Source organism: Dryas octopetala, chromosome 1 (assembly GCF_963921425.1).
Source record: "Dryas octopetala chromosome 1, drDryOcto1.1, whole genome shotgun sequence".
NCBI classification, from domain to species: Eukaryota; Viridiplantae; Streptophyta; class Magnoliopsida; order Rosales; family Rosaceae; genus Dryas; species Dryas octopetala.
In genome coordinates, this window is record NC_141366.1 from 7,732,951 (window position 1) to 7,752,972 (window position 20,022).

At 36.6% G+C, this 20,022-nt stretch overlaps 3 protein-coding genes across 5 annotated transcripts; all 3 read left to right on the top strand.

The window, feature by feature from the left end:
* Positions 1-2,244: 2,244 nt before the first annotated feature.
* LOC147297238 (small RNA 2'-O-methyltransferase-like) lies at positions 2,245-10,257 on the top strand. 3 transcript variants are annotated; one of them, XM_086237075.1, is made up of 10 exons: positions 2,245-2,301; positions 3,066-3,394; positions 4,606-4,695; positions 5,294-5,751; positions 5,846-6,091; positions 6,430-7,367; positions 7,819-7,970; positions 8,051-8,167; positions 8,590-8,727; positions 9,467-10,257. In XM_086237075.1, exons 2-10 carry the CDS (start codon positions 3,122-3,124, stop codon positions 9,917-9,919), a joined length of 2,865 nt encoding a protein of 954 aa, XP_086093201.1. In that variant the 5' UTR covers positions 2,245-2,301; positions 3,066-3,121; the 3' UTR covers positions 9,920-10,257. The 3 variants fall into 3 exon arrangements, with proteins under 3 accessions (XP_086093201.1, XP_086093215.1, XP_086093208.1); XM_086237089.1 differs by lacking the exon at positions 9,467-10,257 and adding an exon at positions 9,202-9,353; XM_086237082.1 differs by having other exon boundaries at positions 2,249-2,301; positions 3,101-3,394.
* Positions 10,258-11,534: 1,277 nt separating this feature from the next.
* On the top strand, positions 11,535-12,300 carry LOC147297239 (putative germin-like protein 2-2). Its single transcript, XM_086237101.1, has 2 exons — positions 11,535-11,646; positions 11,762-12,300. Exons 1-2 carry the CDS (start codon positions 11,535-11,537, stop codon positions 12,298-12,300), a joined length of 651 nt encoding a protein of 216 aa, XP_086093227.1.
* A 3,482-nt stretch (positions 12,301-15,782) lies between these two features.
* On the top strand, positions 15,783-19,322 carry MS5 (Tetratricopeptide repeat (TPR)-like superfamily protein). The gene is made up of 6 exons (XM_086257645.1): positions 15,783-15,980; positions 16,599-16,811; positions 17,183-17,331; positions 17,428-17,496; positions 17,594-17,961; positions 18,103-19,322. Exons 1-6 carry the CDS (start codon positions 15,783-15,785, stop codon positions 19,320-19,322), a joined length of 2,217 nt encoding a protein of 738 aa, XP_086113771.1.
* Positions 19,323-20,022: the final 700 nt, after the last annotated feature.

A 20,022-nucleotide genomic window follows, 5' to 3' on the forward strand; every position in this document is an offset into this window, starting at 1 on the left:
AAGGATTTTCATGACGGGCACTGGCCTGTGTGGTAACTTGGTCAGCAATTCTTACCATCTCCAGATGGAGCCGAGATAGTTCCAACTAACAATACTCATTTGTAATACATGGACCAAGATTAGTTGAGCAATGTTGAAACAAGTAGATAATTCATTTTCAAAACGTGGAACCTTATTGCATGAATTAGATAAAAAGAAAGTTGATGCATTATCTTTTACCCTTTATTTGGACCACTGAAATTGCAATTTGTTTTTTCATAAATAAAAGACTTCAATCAATAGATGCAAGAGTGCCCGTTTGGCACTGCTTCTTAGAAGCGTTTATAATCAGTAGCGCTTTTGTTGGAAGCACTTCTGTTCATAAGCACATACAAATTTTTATAAAAAATACAAGCGCTTCATGCAAAAGCACTTAAAAAACTATTTAAAAACGCTTTTATAACCTACAAGTACTTTTATTTATGGGAGCTGCTATTTGCACACCCTATTTTTTTTTTTGCACACCCCACAAATTTAATTTGTGAAATGACAAAAAATACCCAAAACAAAATTACCCAAAAGCCCATCTCTTTTATTTCTCCTTCCTTCTCTACCCATCTCTCCCCGTCACAGCACCCTCTTACCTCAAACCCAAGCTCGATAGGAACCACCCGCCGACCATCCAAGCCTCGCCTCAGCCCCGCACCACTGCATGGCAATTGGCTTTCTCTCTTTCTCTCTGGCTTCTCTCCCCTTCTGCTTGCAGCACCTTCCAGCCACCGCATGCAGCACCATCGAAGCTACCCCGCGTGCCCTTCTGCTCGCACCAACCCAGCTCACTTTCTCTCTCCTCTCGCCCAAGTAGACATTTTCTCCGAGCAGCTAGTTCGGCAGGTACTTGCCGAACGAGTTTTGGATGTTCGGTGGGTACCTGCCGAACAACACTCACATCGTTCGGCGGATGATTGTCTAACGAGTGTGACATTTTCGGCGGACCAGTGTCGAACGGGTGCTTCGCGCGGTGGTGCAGGGTGGCCCTCTCTATCTGTTATTTATTGCCAAGCTTTTGAAAGCGCTCATGGAGGTTCAGAAGCCTGGTCTTCTCATTCTTGGCAAACTAGTCTTTATTAAAAATTTTAGTGTTTATGAGTTTAGAGATTTGGGTATTGTGGTTTTGAATTGTTTGTATTGGTTTAAAGAAGTGAAATTGTGTTTGTATTTCTTTTATGCACATTTGAATACATGTGTAGGCTATTGATGATTATTGCAATCAAATGGGCCAAATGGTTGCAGGGCTGGTGCTGCGCATGGTGCTGCGGGGTGGGTGGGTTGGTGTGGCTGGGTTGAAAAGCCAGAGGGAGAAAGGGAGGGAGGAGAGAGAAGGAAAGAGAGAGAGAGGTGGGGTTGAGGGTGCTGTGCGCGGTGGTGTGGGGTGCTGCACACAGTGGTGTTGGTTTTGGGTGGGAGGTGTGTATTGTTTAGGTGTGATGGGTGTGTTTAAGAAGATGAATATTTTGGTAATAAAATGGGTGTTAAAAGAAATTTTAAATTTTAAAAAAGAATAGGAGGTGTGTTGGCAAAAAAATGAAGAAAAAAGTGTGCAAAAAGAAAAAAAAAAAGGTGTGCAAATAGTAGCACTTTTATTTATTTATGTCAAACGCAATAAAAAACGTTTTTACTAATCTGAAAACACTTTTATCAATTCTAAAAACAGTACCAAAACGGGCCTAGAACTATATTTTTCGTTATCGACAAAATTTCTTTCTAATCCAGCCATCCTACATTATTTTTTATTATTATTATTATTATTAATAAGTTATTGTGTTAACCCAATTGCTAGTAGAGGAAAAAAAACCCATTGTTAGTCTAATCTTAATGAGGTTTTAGGAGTACAATTGTACATGCAACAAACAAAAAGAAAAAACAAAAAACAAAAAAACAAAAAAACACTGCACATGAAAGTTGTGTACTTGTGTGTAGAAAAAAATAGCATAAAAAAATCCTTCGCAAGCACGGCAAGACCAAAAAAGAACCTGACCCCACGTTGCGATGTGAGCATGTACAAGTTTCATGCCTAAGCCTTTCCCTCCTTTCTCTTTATATATACGTTTTCTCCCGAAAAAAATTCCGAAACCCCAAAAGCCCCTACACACAAGAACTCAGCTTTCAGTACAAGATAGTAAGATACTGCAGAACCCCAAAAGCCATTCGCTGCTATTCCTCTCTCTCTCTCTCTCTCTCTCTCTCTCTCTCTCTCTCTCTCTCTCTCTCTCTCTCTCTCTCTCTCTCTCTCGCAGCCATTGTCGATGTTAATGTAGGAAGGTACGGCCTTTTCTTCTTCCTTTGATCATATTGCCCTCTCTTGCCTTCCATTGCATTCTTCACCGTTTGACAAAATTCCCATTGATTTTCTGATTTTGGCTTGCTTTCCTATCTTCAATTTTGAACTAATCCCACCTGTTTCTTAGCTTTTCTGTGCAAATTCGGTTGGTTTGTCTCTTGCTTAAAAACCCATTAATTTTCTTGCTCAATTTTCAGCTACGTTTTGTTCTAATTGCTTACCACATAATGCACATTGCTTTGTTTCATATTAGTAAGCTGAAAGGTTAGTTTTTTATTTTTTATTTTTAAACTTGAAGTTACGGTTTTTCTTATATGATCACCAAGCAACTAAATATTATGAAAAAATAAAGAAATTTGGGTTCTGGATTCTTATTTCATTAGATATATTTTGTTTTTTTTCACCAATTGCCTTCGTTTTATCTTTATTTATTTATTTATTTTTTTCTATTTTCAATGTCTAAGTTGTTGGTTTTGATATGATGATCATTCAAAATGACAGCATTAAAATTGTTTAAGCTTACTCAACTGTATCAACTTGTATTTTAATCTGTCAAGTTTTGTTGGCAATTTGTCAGTTGTCACTTGGGTTGAACATATCCAAAAGTCTTGCACTATTTTGGGTTTCTTGTTCAAACTAGAACGTTTCTTCTGGATGATTGTTCAAGACTAGCGATCAAGAGCCAAATATTACATATTAAAATTTTCCATACTGGATTATAACCTTGATTTTTTATTGCTTACAGGAAATCCTACCTAACGTGTTTAATAATTTATATAGTTGAAGACCTGTTGGGTACTGATGGGAACTGAAGGAGCTTCATCTGTCACAGTGCGAAAGACTACCTTCTCACCTAAGGCTATTATACACAAAAAATTTGGTAGCAACGCCTGCTATAAAGTAGAGGAAGTGCATGAGTCTACTCAAAATGGATGCCCAGGGTTGGCCATTATACAAAAGGGCCCTTGCCTTTATCGCTGTACCTTGCAGCTTCCAGAAATTACTGTTGTATCCGGAACCTTTAAAAGGAAGAAGGATGCTGAGCAATCTGCTGCGGAATTGGCCTTAGAAAAGGTTTGGTTTGTTTTGTGTTCGTTTCTATAATATTTTATTTGATTGATTACCCAGCTATAGCTGCAGGTATTGACACACGCATGAACGGTGATGTTCAATAAAGATAATAGAAATTATGTTCAATGTTCAACGGATATAATTAGAACTGAAATTTCTTCATTTATTTGTCTGATCTTCTTATGGTTGTTGCATGGACATCACCCATCTCAATTCGGATATTTGATTTGTCTATATTGAATGTGTTCGTTTGTCAATTATGTAAAGATGTTTTAATGTTTGACGAGGAGCATGGCTGATTGTCCTGTTTTGGACAGCCAAATATGCTCTTACGCTGAGATTCATCTTAGGCCAGATATGAAAAATAAAGTTTTGGTTACAATATTTGAGTTTTTGTTACCATTATTAGGAGGCAACCGTGTTGGTTTTCATGTGCTACATCTTCAAAGGTGTTGAGAGATGTAGGCTTTAACATGGTTTCAAATTCAATGAATTAATAAGTCATCTAATTCCTTTGTTATGTTAATTTTCCGGAACATTTAAGTCTCTTAAATAATTGAAAATAAAAGATGTTTCTTTCATTTCTTAGCATGGCTATGCTCCTTTTATCTGAAATTGGACAAAGCCTTCAGTCATCGATCCAGCACGTGGAGGTTTCCTCTTATGTTTGTCCAGTTAGCTTATGCAATGAAGTGAATCTACTTTAATATAAAAGCTCACTTGTCTCATCTCCAATTCTGTTACTTGTTAAGGGAAACTTCTTTTCCTATTTTATCTTTTATATTTTGTTTATTTTCATTTTCTTTATTATAAAAACTTATCCAAATTTGGCATTGTGTAGTAAGACTAGCTAACCGCATAACTACTTGGATTTCCTTCCCTACCACTTGGATGCTTCTTCATCAAAAGACCTCAACTAAACGTTCATCAGAAAATTTTCAAAACTTATATTTATTCATTTATTTATATCTTTATTAAGATTTGACATTAGCAGTTGTGTTTTGTGAACTAAGTGGTTCCTTAAGTATTTTCTCCATGTTCATTCTAAAGATAGTCCTTGTACACTTACAATAGACAAGTCTTCGTATGTGCTTCCTAAATTAGATGTTTTCCATCTGTTACGTTCATATTAGCTTACTGCCTTGTAAATGACTTTTTTTTATTTTTCTTATTTTATGATTATGCGTAGTAATTAATTAATCTGTTTGCTGCAGCTAGGCATTCATCCTGCAACAAAAAGCCCTTCTGTGCAGGAATCATGGGATGATTTAGTTTCTCGTGTCAACTTCTTATTTTCAGATGAGGTTGGTAGTCACTAAATTAAACAGTTAATGATATAATATTATGTTCTGCTACGTATATATATGTGTGTGTGTGTGTGTGTTTGTGTATCTTCATTCTTTGAAATCAGCATATGATGAGCACCTTCATACATTGATTACTTCGTTACACTTAATTGGGCATCTCTTGACTTGTTATTTAACCTAGCATTCTTGTTATTTCCTTTAATTTTTATACCTTGAATTTGGAAGCTCTTGCTGCTTTTCTATCTTTTGGTCATTCTTCAATATAAATGCTGTAACACATTTGTGTGTTAAACTTTGTTCCTAAATCTATCAGTGGTAACACATGCATAATTATTGTGTTTACTCTGTCGTTTCCTCTCTCTCTCTCTCTCTCTCTCTCTCTCTCTCTCTCTCTCTCTCTCTCTCTCTAAATTTCTTCTCTATTTGTAATTTCTCTTTTGTTAATTTGCTGCAGTTATGTGGAAAAAGAGTGAATACTATGATAAATGTTTTCTTGACCTTGATTGCTTTATAACATAGGTGTCTGTAATTATTTATACATTGAAACCTTTTGAGTTATCACTTTGACCTTTTCTCCTATATTTCACTGTTATAGTTCCTTTCATCTCTTCATCCGCTCAGTGGTCATTTAAGAGCAGCTTTGCAGAGAGAAGGTGATCTTTCCGGTCTGATTCCCGCTTCTGTCATTGCGCTCTTTGATGCAACACTTTGTAATCTGTGTAAATGCCTCGATCCTAAGGTGGAGTCAAATTCTTTATTGGTTATATCATATGTTTTGAGGGCTGCTGCTAGATTATCTGGAGTTATTGCTACTTCTGAGGGAGAGCTCTGTCTTAGGAGGCAAAATCCATACCCTTCTGAAATTATAGAGGCATCATCTATCCATCAATCAAGCTCCTCAGAAGTCATTTTGCTTGAAGCCATAAAAATACCATGTTCACTAGAGAAGTCTATAGAAGGAGTAATCCTCAGTGTCTCAGCTTCTGGGTATTTCCTGGATGTTATTGCAAAACAACTTGGATTGTTCGAAGCTGCTGACATTTTTATCTCAAGGTACGTGGAAGGAATAACATGGAAATATCTGGGAGGATAGTTTGTTACATCTGTAAGTGTCTGTGCCTAATGTGTGGTACAAATTCCTTGACAGGCCTATAGGTAAGGCTTCCTCTGAGACAAGACTGTACTTTCCTGCTCCCAAGCAATATCTCTTGGATATGTTTTCAGATCTTCCAAATGCCAAAGAAGCTTGTAACTTTGAAGGATCGTTGAATGCAAGAGCAAGTTACTTGTCTGGCCAAGATATATGTGGTGACGCTGTTTTGGCATCTATCGGATACACATGGAGGTCCAAAGACCTTTTCTATGAAGATGTATCCGTGCAATCATATCACAGGTCTCTTCTAACTTATGCTATATTGAAATAATCATTTTACCATATTCAATTTAAAAGTATTCTTGTCTTGTCAGTGCTTGATTTGCACAAGTTGTATCCAACTAAAGACCAACTAAAAACTGATTTAACCTAGGCCCCCTAACTCCTAAGACAACCTTTGAAACCGTACAAGACTTGCAGTCATCCAATGTCACACACGGGTCCCACATCTTAGAAACTCCAAAGCCAAATTTGAAAATTACATACAAAACAGGAACTTTACTCCCTTTTCCTTGATCATTTAGTAAAAAAGTGTACAACATTGCATTATTTGGTCATACTTAAATCTAAGTCTACAGGTTGGTTATTGGCAAGACACCAAGTGGAATTTACAGGCTGTCCAGAGGGGCAATACTTACAGCTGAGTTACCTTCGACATATACTACAAAGGCAAAATGGAAGGGTTCCTTTCCAAGGGAGGTGCTTAGTACATTCTGCCGTCAGCACCGGCTTTCTGAGCCTGTTTTCTCTACTCCAAGCACTCTAGAAGAATCATCTGAGTCATCAAAATCACACAAGAAGTTAAGAGTGACAGACTTGGATGTCAAAGAGACACAATATGCAAATGGTTGTGTTGTTGCTGCTGGTGCAAAGGAATCAGTGGAATCCAGAGGTACCTCTAGATGTGAAGTAAAAATATTTTCTCAGTTTCAGGATTTGATTTTAGAGTGCTCACCAAAAGATTCTTTTAAGAAGCAGAGTGATTCCATCCAGAATGCTTCTTTGAAAGTTCTGTTATGGTTAAACGTATACTTTAGCGACCCAAATATGCCTTTAGAGAGACTAAATGCTTCTGCTGATAGCCTTAACATCAGATTTGACCACCAAAAAATTAATGAAGCATTTATGCTGTTTCGACCTATTCATAATGCCTGGCATAATGAGACTAAAGATGGCAAACTGAAGAATGTGCCATATACTCTGCCTGGGCATGGAATTCGTTCTCTAAACATAGGCGGTCCAGATTCTGGTGTTTTTCCATCTAATGGATCCTTATCATGTGTAAGTTATTCTGTATCTTTGGTGGCTGAAAGCGGACATATGAAAGAACTTCTGGAAAGTAGTGATGACTTTGAGTTTGAGATATCCTCTGGAGCAGTGATTCCACATCTGGAGCCAGTTCTCATGCAGATGTCTGTTGGTCAGTCTGCTTGTTTCAGAATGGATTTGCCCCCTCCAGAGTTGATTTTAGCTTCAGCTGATGATTCCGCAAGGATGCTTTCCTTATTGTCTTCAAGTGAGTTGCTTATTTTCCATGTTTAACTTATGAGGAGGATTCAGAGGAGCTAGTCACTACAAGAAATGAACTCTCAATAATGTGGCTTGATTAAAATTACGGCATGCAATTGTTTGAAGATTTAGTCATTTACTTCGCTAAATTTGCGTGTCAATTATAAAAAAAATATTTTCACTGAGTAGAGAATGAGAGTTTTTTCAGTAACCACAATAGTCATAATCAGAAACAATTTTATGCATGATCTTTCTATTCCGGCTGCTCTAAATTGGTCGAAAAGGATTTCGTTTGGACAATTTTGACATGCAATGATAATTATTACTGGAAAAAAAAAAAAACCTGGTTATTGATTTACAATAATTGAACCTATGTTCTTGTTCTTGTTACTGTTTTGGAAAGTGTTTGTTCTGAGATCTAACAGCCCATTCATTTCATTTGTGTTACTGTTCTTCAGAAACCTGCTGCTTGGAGTACACTATTACTTTGTTGCGGGTAACAGAACCTCTGGAGGATAGAATGGAGCAGGCTCTTTTCAGCCCCCCACTTTCAAAACAGCGTGTGGAATATGCAGTGCAAAAAATCAAAGAATCTTGTGCCACTACTCTGGTAAATGAGTTCTTATTGTCTTCTGACTTTAAATTATATATGTGAGAGATTCAGTTTCATGTCCTTTGTAATTTTTTCAGGTTGACTTTGGATGTGGCTCTGGTAGTTTGTTGGATTCTTTATTGAATTATCCAACTTCTCTGGAAAAAATTGCTGGAGTTGATATTTCACCAAAGAGTCTTACCCGTGCGGCGAAGGTCTGAACCGTAATACAACTTCTGAATTTTGCATTAGAGTACTTCTTTGCTTAATTTAAATTTTTATTATGGGAAGTAATATTATATATATGATAGATGCCTGGACCAATACAGATAGATTGTTGCTAGGTGGTGATTGGTTCACCTGAGAACTTGGCATAGCCAAACTACTCAGGGAATGGGTGTGACATCTTGCCTTCTCAGTAGATATATGTGATACACTTTGTTAATGCAAGATTCTGATTGGTGGTTGCAAGCATTAATAGTGGTTTTACTTGATTTAAAAGGATCCTTTGTTTGGATGAACCTCCTCCATGTGTTTGCAAATTTGAAATTTTGTTCTTTGTCAGTTTCTGCCATAAAGTTTGTTTAGTTAACCATTTGCCTTAGCCATTAATCTTAATTTTCTGTTAACATTGCAGATACTTCATTCCAAATTAAACTCAAATTCAGATGCCAGTATGCGCTGTACAGCCTTAAAATCTGCAATCCTTTATGATGGTTCAATTACAGTTCTTGATTCTCGATTGTGTGGATTTGATATCGGCACTTGTTTAGAGGTAATCTCTTACCTTTTTTTGGACATGTCTTTACTATGTGGATTGTTATTTATTTTGCACTGAAAAAAAAAAAAAAATCTATTTACTTTACATTTTATCTTTTGATTTACGCCAGTTTGTCTAAGGTTTTCTTTTTTTTTTTTCTTTTTTTTTTTGTCTTAGCAGTTGACTTTGACCATGCCACTTTGTAGATCTGTTCTCATCTTTTCCCTTCTTCTTTTTTTTCTTCTGTTCGTCTTTTTCCTTTTGATACAACTTGAAGACTTGTATTCTACATGCTACATAATGCTTATCAATGTGTATTTGCATGGTCCAAAATGTGCAAATGTGACTGAAATCTTGTGTTGGTCAGACTTAAAAATGTAGGAATAAATTCAGGTTAAAGAAAACAAGATTCTTGAAAATTGAAATAAAAATTTTCTTCACTTATACTTATAGAGAGAGAGAAGTTTGAACTTTATCCTTTTCATGTAGATGTTCAAAAGGTAGAGAATTTTGGAGTTATCAAATTTGTTGCCACCAGTGCCAATGAACCAATGTAACTTGAATTTGTTGGAAAACTACAGACTGTCCAGTAGCTTTTGAATTGGGTGAATAAACAGTCTTGCCATTACTGTCCATGACCTTTACCAGATTATACCTCCTGTAAATCAACTGTTTGCACTGGAATCAAGTTTGAGGGTTCTCTTTCTTTAGTAATTGGTTTTCATTGTTGCTGACTTTCGTTGGGAAATCATAGGTAATAGAGCATATGGAGGAAGATCAAGCATATCTGTTTGGCAATGTTGTACTGAGTTATTTTCGTCCAAGGATTCTTATCGTCTCTACTCCAAACTATGAATACAATGTGATACTCCAGGGGTCCAATTTATCAAGCCAAGAAGATGATCCTGATGACAATAGTCAATCACAATCTTGTAAATTTCGTAACCATGACCACAAGTTCGAGTGGACGAGAGAGCAGTTCAATTGCTGGGCAACTGATTTGGCCGTGAGGCACAATTACAGTGTTGAGTTCAGTGGGGTTGGTGGATCTGGTGATACAGAACCAGGTTTTGCTTCCCAAATTGCTGTCTTTAAAAGGGGGTCCATATCTCAGGAAGATCATCCTCCTGAGGTTTCAGATTCAGGACATCATTACGAAGTTATATGGGAATGGAGTAGTAGCGATACGCCAACATCTGCTCTCTGATAAATTAGGGCACTCATGCAGCATTTTCAGAGCCCATGAAGCTGAGGTTGGATTTTGGCTGCTGCCCTCTTGTGACCATAGTTTAATCATGAGAAGTTATTTGCTGACTTAGAACTCGGTTTGGTGGATGTGCGGATTTAGAACCAGGTTTTGCTTCCCTGATTTTGGTCTTTGAATGGGGACCCGTACCCTCAGGGAGATGAACTTCCAAAGGTTGCAGATTTAGAACATCATGATAAAGTTAAATGGAAATATATATTATAGTATCAACTATCAACTAGCAATAGGTCAAGATCTGTTCTCTTGCAAATTAATGATATGCAGCATCTTAATACACATTATACTAGATTTCCAGAGTTGCATGAGAGATTTTCTTCTATGGGTATGCATGGCTGATCTTGGTTTTCTAAATTGTTTTATATTTTAGGTTTTAAAGAAATTTGAAAATAAATGTGTTAAATTGGCATATGAAGCTTGTGGGTGTGATAAAAGAAATTTTTGAATTTCCTCTCCCCTTTGGCTTCCCTTGTCTTTTTTAATGCAAAATAATAATAATAATAATAAATAAATAAATAAAACCGTCTTTGCGTACAGAATTGTAGAGGATGGAGAACAGTGGGGTGTAGGCATGAAGCAAGAAATTGGGTTACCTGCATTTTGGTCAGAATTAAATCCGAAAACCTATGTATCTGACCAAAATAAAAAATGTAGAAAATAGTTCCTTGTGAGTTGTGACAAATGTAGCTCCAATAAGATGTCGATGGAAATCATGGAACTTATAGCGTATATATATTTTTAACAGCTACATTCTATGAAAAATTTCAAAATCAAGCCCAACCAAAAAAAGGTTCTCTCGTATGAAGATTGCAAGTTTATATGACAAATGGAGTGAAATAAGAAAGTTTATGCTACTTATATGAAATGAAGTATTAATTTGATCAATCATTTTTCTCTATAACCTCTAGTAATTGCATCATACCAAGTAAAAGATTGATGGTTTGAATTCGCCTATGAAAGAATATAGAGTCGGCACTATTAATTCCAAAAAACAAAACAAAAAGATGAAGATCATTTTCATTGGCAGACCAAAAAAAGAGAGATCATTTTCATTCGTTTGAAATCATCGTTCTCACTGTGACTTAGTCTTGGTGAATCGCAAATGGACAAAGAGAAGGCAATATATCTAATGATAATCCGACCATATCAGCCCCAGCCGGAGCAGGGTCTCTAACCAAAAAGAAAGAGGTGCCTTTACAAATTTTTTTACATGTGTTCTTTGAACCCAAGTCAAGTAAATTGGACCCGGATGTTTTAACATGATGCTTTGGCTTGATATGTTTAAAATATGCATGATGAATTGATGAGTATATTATCACATCACAATGAATAAAAAATTAAGAGAGGAATAATTCTTTGAACAAATTTTGTTAACATTTAGCTTTAACTGAAACGTTCACGGCTTTTCCAGTGTCTATTATGCAAGGCCGGCAAGCTACTTCTTTCTACCTTCTCTATAAATAACCAAGTTGGTACATCATTTGCTTCACAACTCTCTACTCTCTCACTCTCTCTCAATCCTTTCAACTTTTCACCTGCCATAATTAACTTCATTAAGATGGCAAATCAAATGTTGCTACTGACTTTGCTAGCCATGACATGTGCTGTGGTCACTGCTTTTGAGCCTAGTCCATTGCAAGATTTCTGCATTGCTGACACTACTAGCTCAGGTTGGTCTCAAAATGCTCAGTTCATTTATGCCAAAATAGGCTTTAATTCATACTCAATCCTTCAATGTTTTAACTAATTTTGTGTTGGTTTGTCAATTATGTTTGTGCATCACAGTGACAAGAGTGAATGGCCTACCTTGCTTGGACTCCAAGCTAGCTCAGGCTGAGCATTTCTACTTCTCAGGGCTTCACATACCTGGCAACACCTCAAACCCTGTTGGTGGCAGAGTCACCCCAGTGAATGTGGCTCAAATTCCAGGACTCAACACCCTTGGCATTTCACTGGCTCGCATTGACTATGCACCATGGGGTGTTATCCCTCCCCACACTCATCCTCGCGCCACCGAGATTCTAACAGTCCTAGAAGGCAACCTCTCTGTTGGGTTTGTGACCTCCAACCCTGACAACAAGCTCATCTCCAAGGTCCTTAACAAGGGTGATGTGTTTGTGTTCCCAGTTGGACTGGTTCACTTCCAGCAAAATGTGGGAAATGGAAATGCTGTTTCACTCTCTTCTTTGAGCAGCCAAAACCCTGGAGTCATCACTACTTCTAATTCTGTTTTTGGAACCAATCCAGCAATTTCAGAGGATGTTCTGGCCAAGGCTTTCCAGGTGGACAAATCCATAATTAGTGAACTTCAGGCTAAATTTTAGATTGATAAATTTCCATGGAAAAGAGCTTCTGATAATTCGTACCACCCCTTTGTTTATGCTTGCGAGTTAGATTTTTAGAAGTGTGTGTACTAAAATCTCCATGAAAATGATAAAGTAGTACTCTGACATTTTTGTCTCAATCTTGATTCATATATATATATATATATATATATATATCTGAGTGGCTCTTGTGGATGATATCATTTGCTTACATGAACAAAGTTCTACATAATTTGACTTCATTAAACCAAACTCAGATTCCAAACAAGATCAGCTTAGTTTGCAGAACCAATGCAATGGTCCTCAAGCAACCATGATGACAAAATGAACAATTTTGTGTATATATATAGATAAATGAAATTTTTTTTCTAGAATTTGTTATCAATATTTTTTTTGAAGATGCATTTATGCTAGTGGTGGAGGAAAAAATCGATCCGTTTAGAATATTTTAATAGATAAAATTTACATGATAAGTTCCTTAACAAAATATACACATTGTAGTTATAGTTGATCCATTGTTGTCCTATTTGATTGCATAATCATTTTCACAATACTCGTAGAAAAAACACATCCTAATATATTATTGACAATTTTACAAGTTTTAAAATCTTAATTATTTTTTGAACTTTCGTTAAGAGATTGAAAAGAGTCGCATGGAAGTTGGGAACTTACGCAGCCATGACCACCCTAGGCCTACGAGTATTGCTGTACCCCTGCTTGGTGCGACAATTTGGCGTGAATTTTTGCTGAAATTCTAATCTGAATGTTATATGTGTACTAATTAGTAGTAAACACGACGCGTGTCATGTACCTAACAATTTTAAATAATGCTTGAAAGACTATGGTTTTTTTTTATCACATTAATTAATTTATCATTTAATTAAGATGCGTAATTAATCAATATATCAATTAATAGTCGATCATAATAATTAATATAATTGATCATAATAATTGAAATAATAAGTATACATCAATTACGAACGAATCAAATCGTCAACTAATCTTTATCTAAAAATGTGATCCAATTAGCATTTTTCAATAATTTTAATAAATTAATAACATCTTAAAAATGCTTTTAGAAGTGGAGCGGGGGTAGTTCACTACTTGGTTGTCTATGGGTAGGTTTCCAAATTGGATGGAATTATTTCAAGCTAATTACATAATTTCCAAGCCAAAAGAGTTAACAAATCTGGGTTTCCAAATTCGGGAATTAATATTAATTTACAGGATAGCGGGTAAAGACTAAAGGGAATGTACATTCGCTAGCATCCCTGTAAGAACTATCTATATATACATGTCACTATTGCTGTCCTATTTTCAATTTTTCACACCAATACTTCTACTAATTTCCTTGTAACGCTTGAAAATTAAAACTCTAGCTCTCCCTCTCTCTCAATCCAACAATGGCGTCCACCATAAGCTACAGTCTTAACATGTACGCGTTCAAGAACGACAACCCAACACCCGAAACGACAGCCACTCTCGAAATCCGCATGAGGCAGAGGTACCAACTTCAACTCCTCCAAACTAATTGCAACAACGACAACAGCAACGACAAGTCGTCCAAGACGGAGTCGTCGTCCACGTCACTCACTTTGGTCGATGACGTGGTGTCCCCAGTGGTGGCCAGCGACTGCTTCGGTGTGCCTCCCCACGTAATAACCCTGCCCACGCTACGCCAAGCGTGCGTGCTTGACGCCCTGGCGCGCGTGGGCATTGAGGCGTCGGTGCGCGAGTGTGTGGGGCCAGAGATAGAGACGTTCGCAGTGCAAGTGGCGGAGACTTGTGGGGTGAAGGAGTTTGATATGGTGGCGGAAGTTGAAGTCGTGAAAACCGATGTTTTTGATCAAGAAAAAGCATGCAGCTTGTTGGCTTATTTCAAAAGCGCTTAATGTCAAGAAGCCATATATGTTGTGACTTGTGGCATATACGTTCCTTAATTTTTCTGTAATTTGCTTTAATTGTCTTTATGGCTACAAGCATTGGTGAATCAAAATTATAAATCAATTGCTGTATTTCATTTTCATATTTTCAGGGAAATATTTTTAAGTCTTTAATCATATGCTTTCATGCATCCTTGGTTGCTAGCTTTTCTTCTTTGCTTCTTTGTGAAAAAGGTTAGATACAATTGCTTAGACGTACAAACATGGAAAGTAACCAACAATTTAATCAGATATTCCAGTGGCCAAAAAAAATGAATCAGATATTCCAAGATACAACTAATCAAGTATATACGTAACTTCGTATTGGATTCAGGTCATGCTGTTTTGGAGAATTGAATTCTATATATATATATTTGCTTTGTTGGCTTTTCTGAACTGGCATTATTTAAAATTTAAAAGACAAACAAAAAAAAAAAAAAAGGAAAAAGAAAGGCAATGAATGGCAACTTCAGTCTATTCAAGCCTAGGCGTACGTTACCAGAAAATATCATGCAATAGGCATTTTCCTTGTGATTTCCTCTTTCAAGGAGTCTCTAATATTTGAAATACTAACACTTTATCTTATCCATTAAAATACCAAAATTTCGACCAAAAAAAGAATTAACATACCAAAATAAAATTAAATGCATAAGTACCATGATATAAACATAAAAGAAGTCATCCAAAGAGAAGTCATTTCTTGCAATGCATAACGAGCGAGTCTTGCCGCCGAAATGATCAATTTTTTTGTTCATATTGAGAACTAATTTGTCTTTTAAAGCAGCACTCCATAATTAGTGCGCTCATAATGCATGTCCAGAGAGCATCACTCTTTACTTACAAAAAAGACTATTTTTATTTTTGAAATAATAATGGTTGATTTTATTTTTAACATATCTAGTAAACAAATATTGAGAATTAGGCAATGGGCACATAAATTTATATTTTTCGGTGAAAATATATATATTTTTTCCCACTTTTCAGCTTCTTATCAACAAAAGCTTCACAAAAAGAAAAGAAAAAAAAAAAAAAAACTAAGGTTTGCACGTGCCGAACACACGCGTGAATGCATCCCCAACCCCAACGGCTAGTAATTATATAATAAAACGGCTATTTGTTTTTCTTCTTTCCTGCGTCTACCTTTTCTCATTCACTTTCCCTCACCTTTCTACTTTTTCCTTCACTTCCTCTGTGATTTCTCTCACTTTCTCACCCAATTCACCGAAAACCATAATCAAATACACAATTTCCCGGCAGGACAAACTAACTGGTTTTCCTCTCTCCTCTTCAAACACTTTCACGCTCTTTCAAGAAACGGGTCCGAAAATTTTCCCAAGAAAGTGACACGCCTCCTCTCTCTCTCTCTCTCTCTCTCTCTCTCTCTCTCTCTCTCTCTCTCTCTCTCACGCACACCCTTATTTGCACCCTCCAATTTGTCATTCAGGTGAAATTGGTTTTCCCACAACTCAAAAACACGTTCTTGGTGATTCAAGAAAAGGGTCTCAAGATTTTCCCGAGAAAGTGTCTTTCCTGGGTTTTTCCCGATCATAACAGGAGGCAATGTGGACCAGAGACAAGAACTTTGACACAAGAGGCTTCTCGACGCCGCCTCCAACATGGAAGTCAGGGCCTTCTCACCCTCTGGTGGCGCCAATGTCGGAGAGGAAGAGAATCTCACCTGCCAACAATGGTGATTTTCATGTTCTGCATAAAGTGCCTGCTGGGGATTCTCCGTACGTCAGAGCCAAACAAGTTCAGGTAAGGCATTTTTCATTTGTTCGCTTTTTTGGGCACCCTTTACGTTGTTGGACTGAGATTTGATTTTAGTAAATTTGGTGTTCAGTGTTGGTTTGGTTCTTTTTCAGGATAAGCCACTGTTCCCCTTATTTGTTTATTGGTCTGAGTGTTTTGGGATGTATCTTAAACTGATTCAATTGGTTTTCTCTTATTGATTATCCTGGAAATTCTTTTTTCGAGAAAAGCAAGAATTTTTAGACAAGTAACGCAAATTATCTTGAATTATTTTTCTTGCAATAGTGGAGGAGTATGCATCAAGTCATTAACCCTTTGTTAAGATAAGGAAAAAGAAACTAAATTATGGAAGTTAAGTTCTTGTGCATCTAATCTCTGAGTTGATTGGTATTTCTGTTTACATTTAGTCTTTATCACTGTTTAAATGGGCTGGGAAGACTTGGGTAGATATATAAGAATAAGATTATTGATTATACCTTAGATTTCTAATAAAAGTTACTAGATTTTTCATGTTTAAAAATAACCCAACTGGAGTCTTTTTGGTTAATGTGAAATGAATTATCAGGTTTCCTTTCTTTTCATTGTTATATGTGTTTTTAGTGATTTTAAATTCTTCAAATACAGTTGATAGACAAGGATCCAAGCAAAGCCATATCCCTCTTCTGGGCTGCTATAAATGCTGGGGATCGAGTTGATAGTGCCTTGAAAGACATGGCGATTGTGATGAAACAATTGAATCGATCTGATGAGGCAATTGAAGCGATCAAATCTTTTCGTCATCTCTGTCCCTATGACACACAGGAATCTATTAACAATGTGCTGGTTGAACTGTACAAGGTAAAAGCACCTTATTTTCTACAAAAAATTACTTACATTCCATTATCACTTTATTATTTTTTTTTGTCATATGCTGTTTCTGCCATGTAGGAGATGTAACAGTAGTGTATATATATGTATATATATATATATGGGACTCTGAACAATTAATTACAATATATTTATTGCCGAATATTTATCTCTTTGATGTATTTATTGCTCATTATATATTTCTACAATGTATGTAGTGATGAATATAGTATCATAATAAAGGATTTTGGTTACTATGAGGTATATCAACAACCTGCTGCAGTAAGGTTATTGCAATGATTCTTTGAGTGCATGTATAATATGCATTTCTAAGTTTGTGTTTACATTTACCGGCTTTGCAGAGGGCAGGAAGGATTGAAGAAGAGATTGAAATGCTTCAAACCAAATTGAAGCGCATTGAAGAAGGTATCGCTTTTGGTGGAAGGAGGACAAAGACTGCAAGATCTCAGGGGAGGAAGGTTCAAATTACTATTGAACAAGAGAGATCAAGGTGGATACCACAGATTTTCTCATTCTTATTACTTAATACTTATTTGACCATAACTTTCTGTATAATTAAAATGACTTGGGTCCTCTGTCAATGCAGAATACTAGGAAACTTGGCCTGGGCTTACATGCAGCAAGGCAAATACATGACTGCCGAAGAACATTACAAGTAAGTTTTTCTACATCCTGCTTAATATACACCTACATATGAAACCATATTTTGTTTTCTACATATGATTTGTTCCAACAAAAACATTTTATCTCAGGAAAGCTTTGTCACTGGAGCCAGATAAGAACAAACAGTGCAATTTAGCAATCTGCTTGATGCACATGAACAGAATTACAGAAGCAAAATCTCTTCTACAAGCTGTAAGAGCTTCATGTGGGAATAAACAAATGGATGAATCTTATGCCAAGTCATTTGAACGTTCTTTTCAAATGCTGACTGAACTAGAGACACAATCAGTTTTAAGACCAATTGAACAGGATGAAAACTGCTGTAAAGGAATGTCAAGATCTTCCATGTCACCCATCAACAGAAACCTGAAACAAGTTAATAGCTTGACAAATGGAGGTCAGCATTATGTTTCTGGGTACATGTCCTCCAGAAGGTGGGCAGATGGACACGAAGAAGGGACTGTGGTAGAAAATGGACAGCACAGAGGATCTTATTGTGGAGACCACTTTGAGAACAACGAGAGTTTCTTTGGAAATAACAGTAAAAATTCACATTGTGTATCACTCAGACCAGGAATTTGTTCATACCCTTCTTTACAAACTGTACCTGTGGATAAATGGAAGAAGGATTATGATTTCAAAAACTCAGGTGAAAGCAGGTCAAGTTTTTCCAGCAGAATGAAGGAAAAGCAGGGTGGTATGAATGGAACAGAAATGACTTCAACTCCACATGAAAAAACATATTTTTCTCCATCTCCTGCTAGGTGGAATCCAGAAGTTCCCTTTACACAACCAAGAAGATCTTTATGGGGATTTAATGATGGACATCAGAAGAGGGATCTCAGGGGACGTGATGTTGGCAGTTCAAATTTAAAACTTCCATTTGAGCGATGTTCAACAAGAGAAACTGTGCGACCACATGTTGTTCGGAATTTGAATGAAGACTTGAGAGCTTCAACTAAGTCAGGAGTTGCATTTCAAACCTCAGAGTCTTTGTCTTCACCAATTAGCAGAGATTGGAGGAGGCCCCTAGGAGATGCAGGGGTACGATCTGTTTTGCAACCTATATCAAGTGGAAACTGGAAGGGGACTTCTCGGGGGAATGATAGCTATTTCCAAGTGAAAGATGAAGCCATGATGAACCATTCTTCCCAGCATAATGTGAATGGAGACTGGAGAAAGATTACATGGGAAAATGGTGGTGTGAAGAAACCACAAATGGTTGATGAAAATGCAAAAGCAATGGAAATTTCAACTGATGGAGGAGGTCAGAATCAGAGTTCTGATACAACTGTTTTAGGCAGCAGGGAATCAATGAATACTTCTATGGAAGACTGCTTTGGAGAGAACAGCTCTGGTAAATTAGACAATGTCTATCAATCCCTTGCAGAAAGTCAAAAGCCAACCCCAGCTTTTTCAAAGTATAGTAATGGTAAGAAAAGTTGGGCAGATATGGTTGAAGAAGAAGAACAAGGATTGTTCGAAGGAAGAACTGATTATTTTGATGATTGGAATAGTGAAGATGAGTTTAACGATGAAAACCTGAATTCCAACATAACCCCTGAAAGTCCTTGTCTACAAACTCAAATGAAAAATCCTACTGCTCGCCGTTCTTTGTGTTTTGATCAGCAGCAGAAGCCAGAATCAATTGATTACATCAACTCATCACCAGTTCCAAAGGAGGCTTTGAATTTTGAAGGCTCTAACTCTGTGAAGGCAAATGGAGAGGGTTCTATTTATGGAAAGCATTTTACACTAAAGAGGAGAAACAGGCTGCAGAGTTTCCAGGATATAACTCAATATCCAGATAGTCCATGAGCTTGAATCAGAACCATTGACAGACAGAGAACAAACTTCCACATACGTCTCTGCAGTGTTTTTTATGCAAATTTATATGCAGTCTTACACTCTTACATAGTACTTGGAGGATCTCTGTATGATTCAGTCTCTTCTTTCCCTGTCAGTGTGTGCTTCAAGCTTTGTATATCTGTCATATATGCATTTGAATGTTGTAAAAAAGTTTTTGATGGAAAGTATACAAGTATACAGCTATTTTTGCTTCTTGGATGCTCCAATGGGTAAGAAGCCAGAAGGAAGGAAGCAATCATGTTTTGCACCTTCAGTTACTTTGTCGTTACTATCAAGTATCAGTGCATTCATTATTTCTTCATATAGAAATGATGAAGTAATATAAAAGACGTTATACTTCTCAAAAATTAATATATAGAAGATATTATGGTAACACAATATTCTATTTCATATCTAGAAATTCTTTAGAATAATCACAATATCCAAAGAAGTCCTTATTAATTTTTCTCCACAATGTTGGAGAGGTCTCAACACTTTCATTTAAGCTCTCCCTTTGAATTTTTAAACAAAATTCTTCATTTATTCATAATCTTCTCAAGGTGTACTTGCACTTTGAGGAAAAAAACCACCTGATTTTGATACTAATAGAACCATAAAGTATCTTATATTTATTCAAGCATTCATACAATATATATTGAGGAATGAGGAA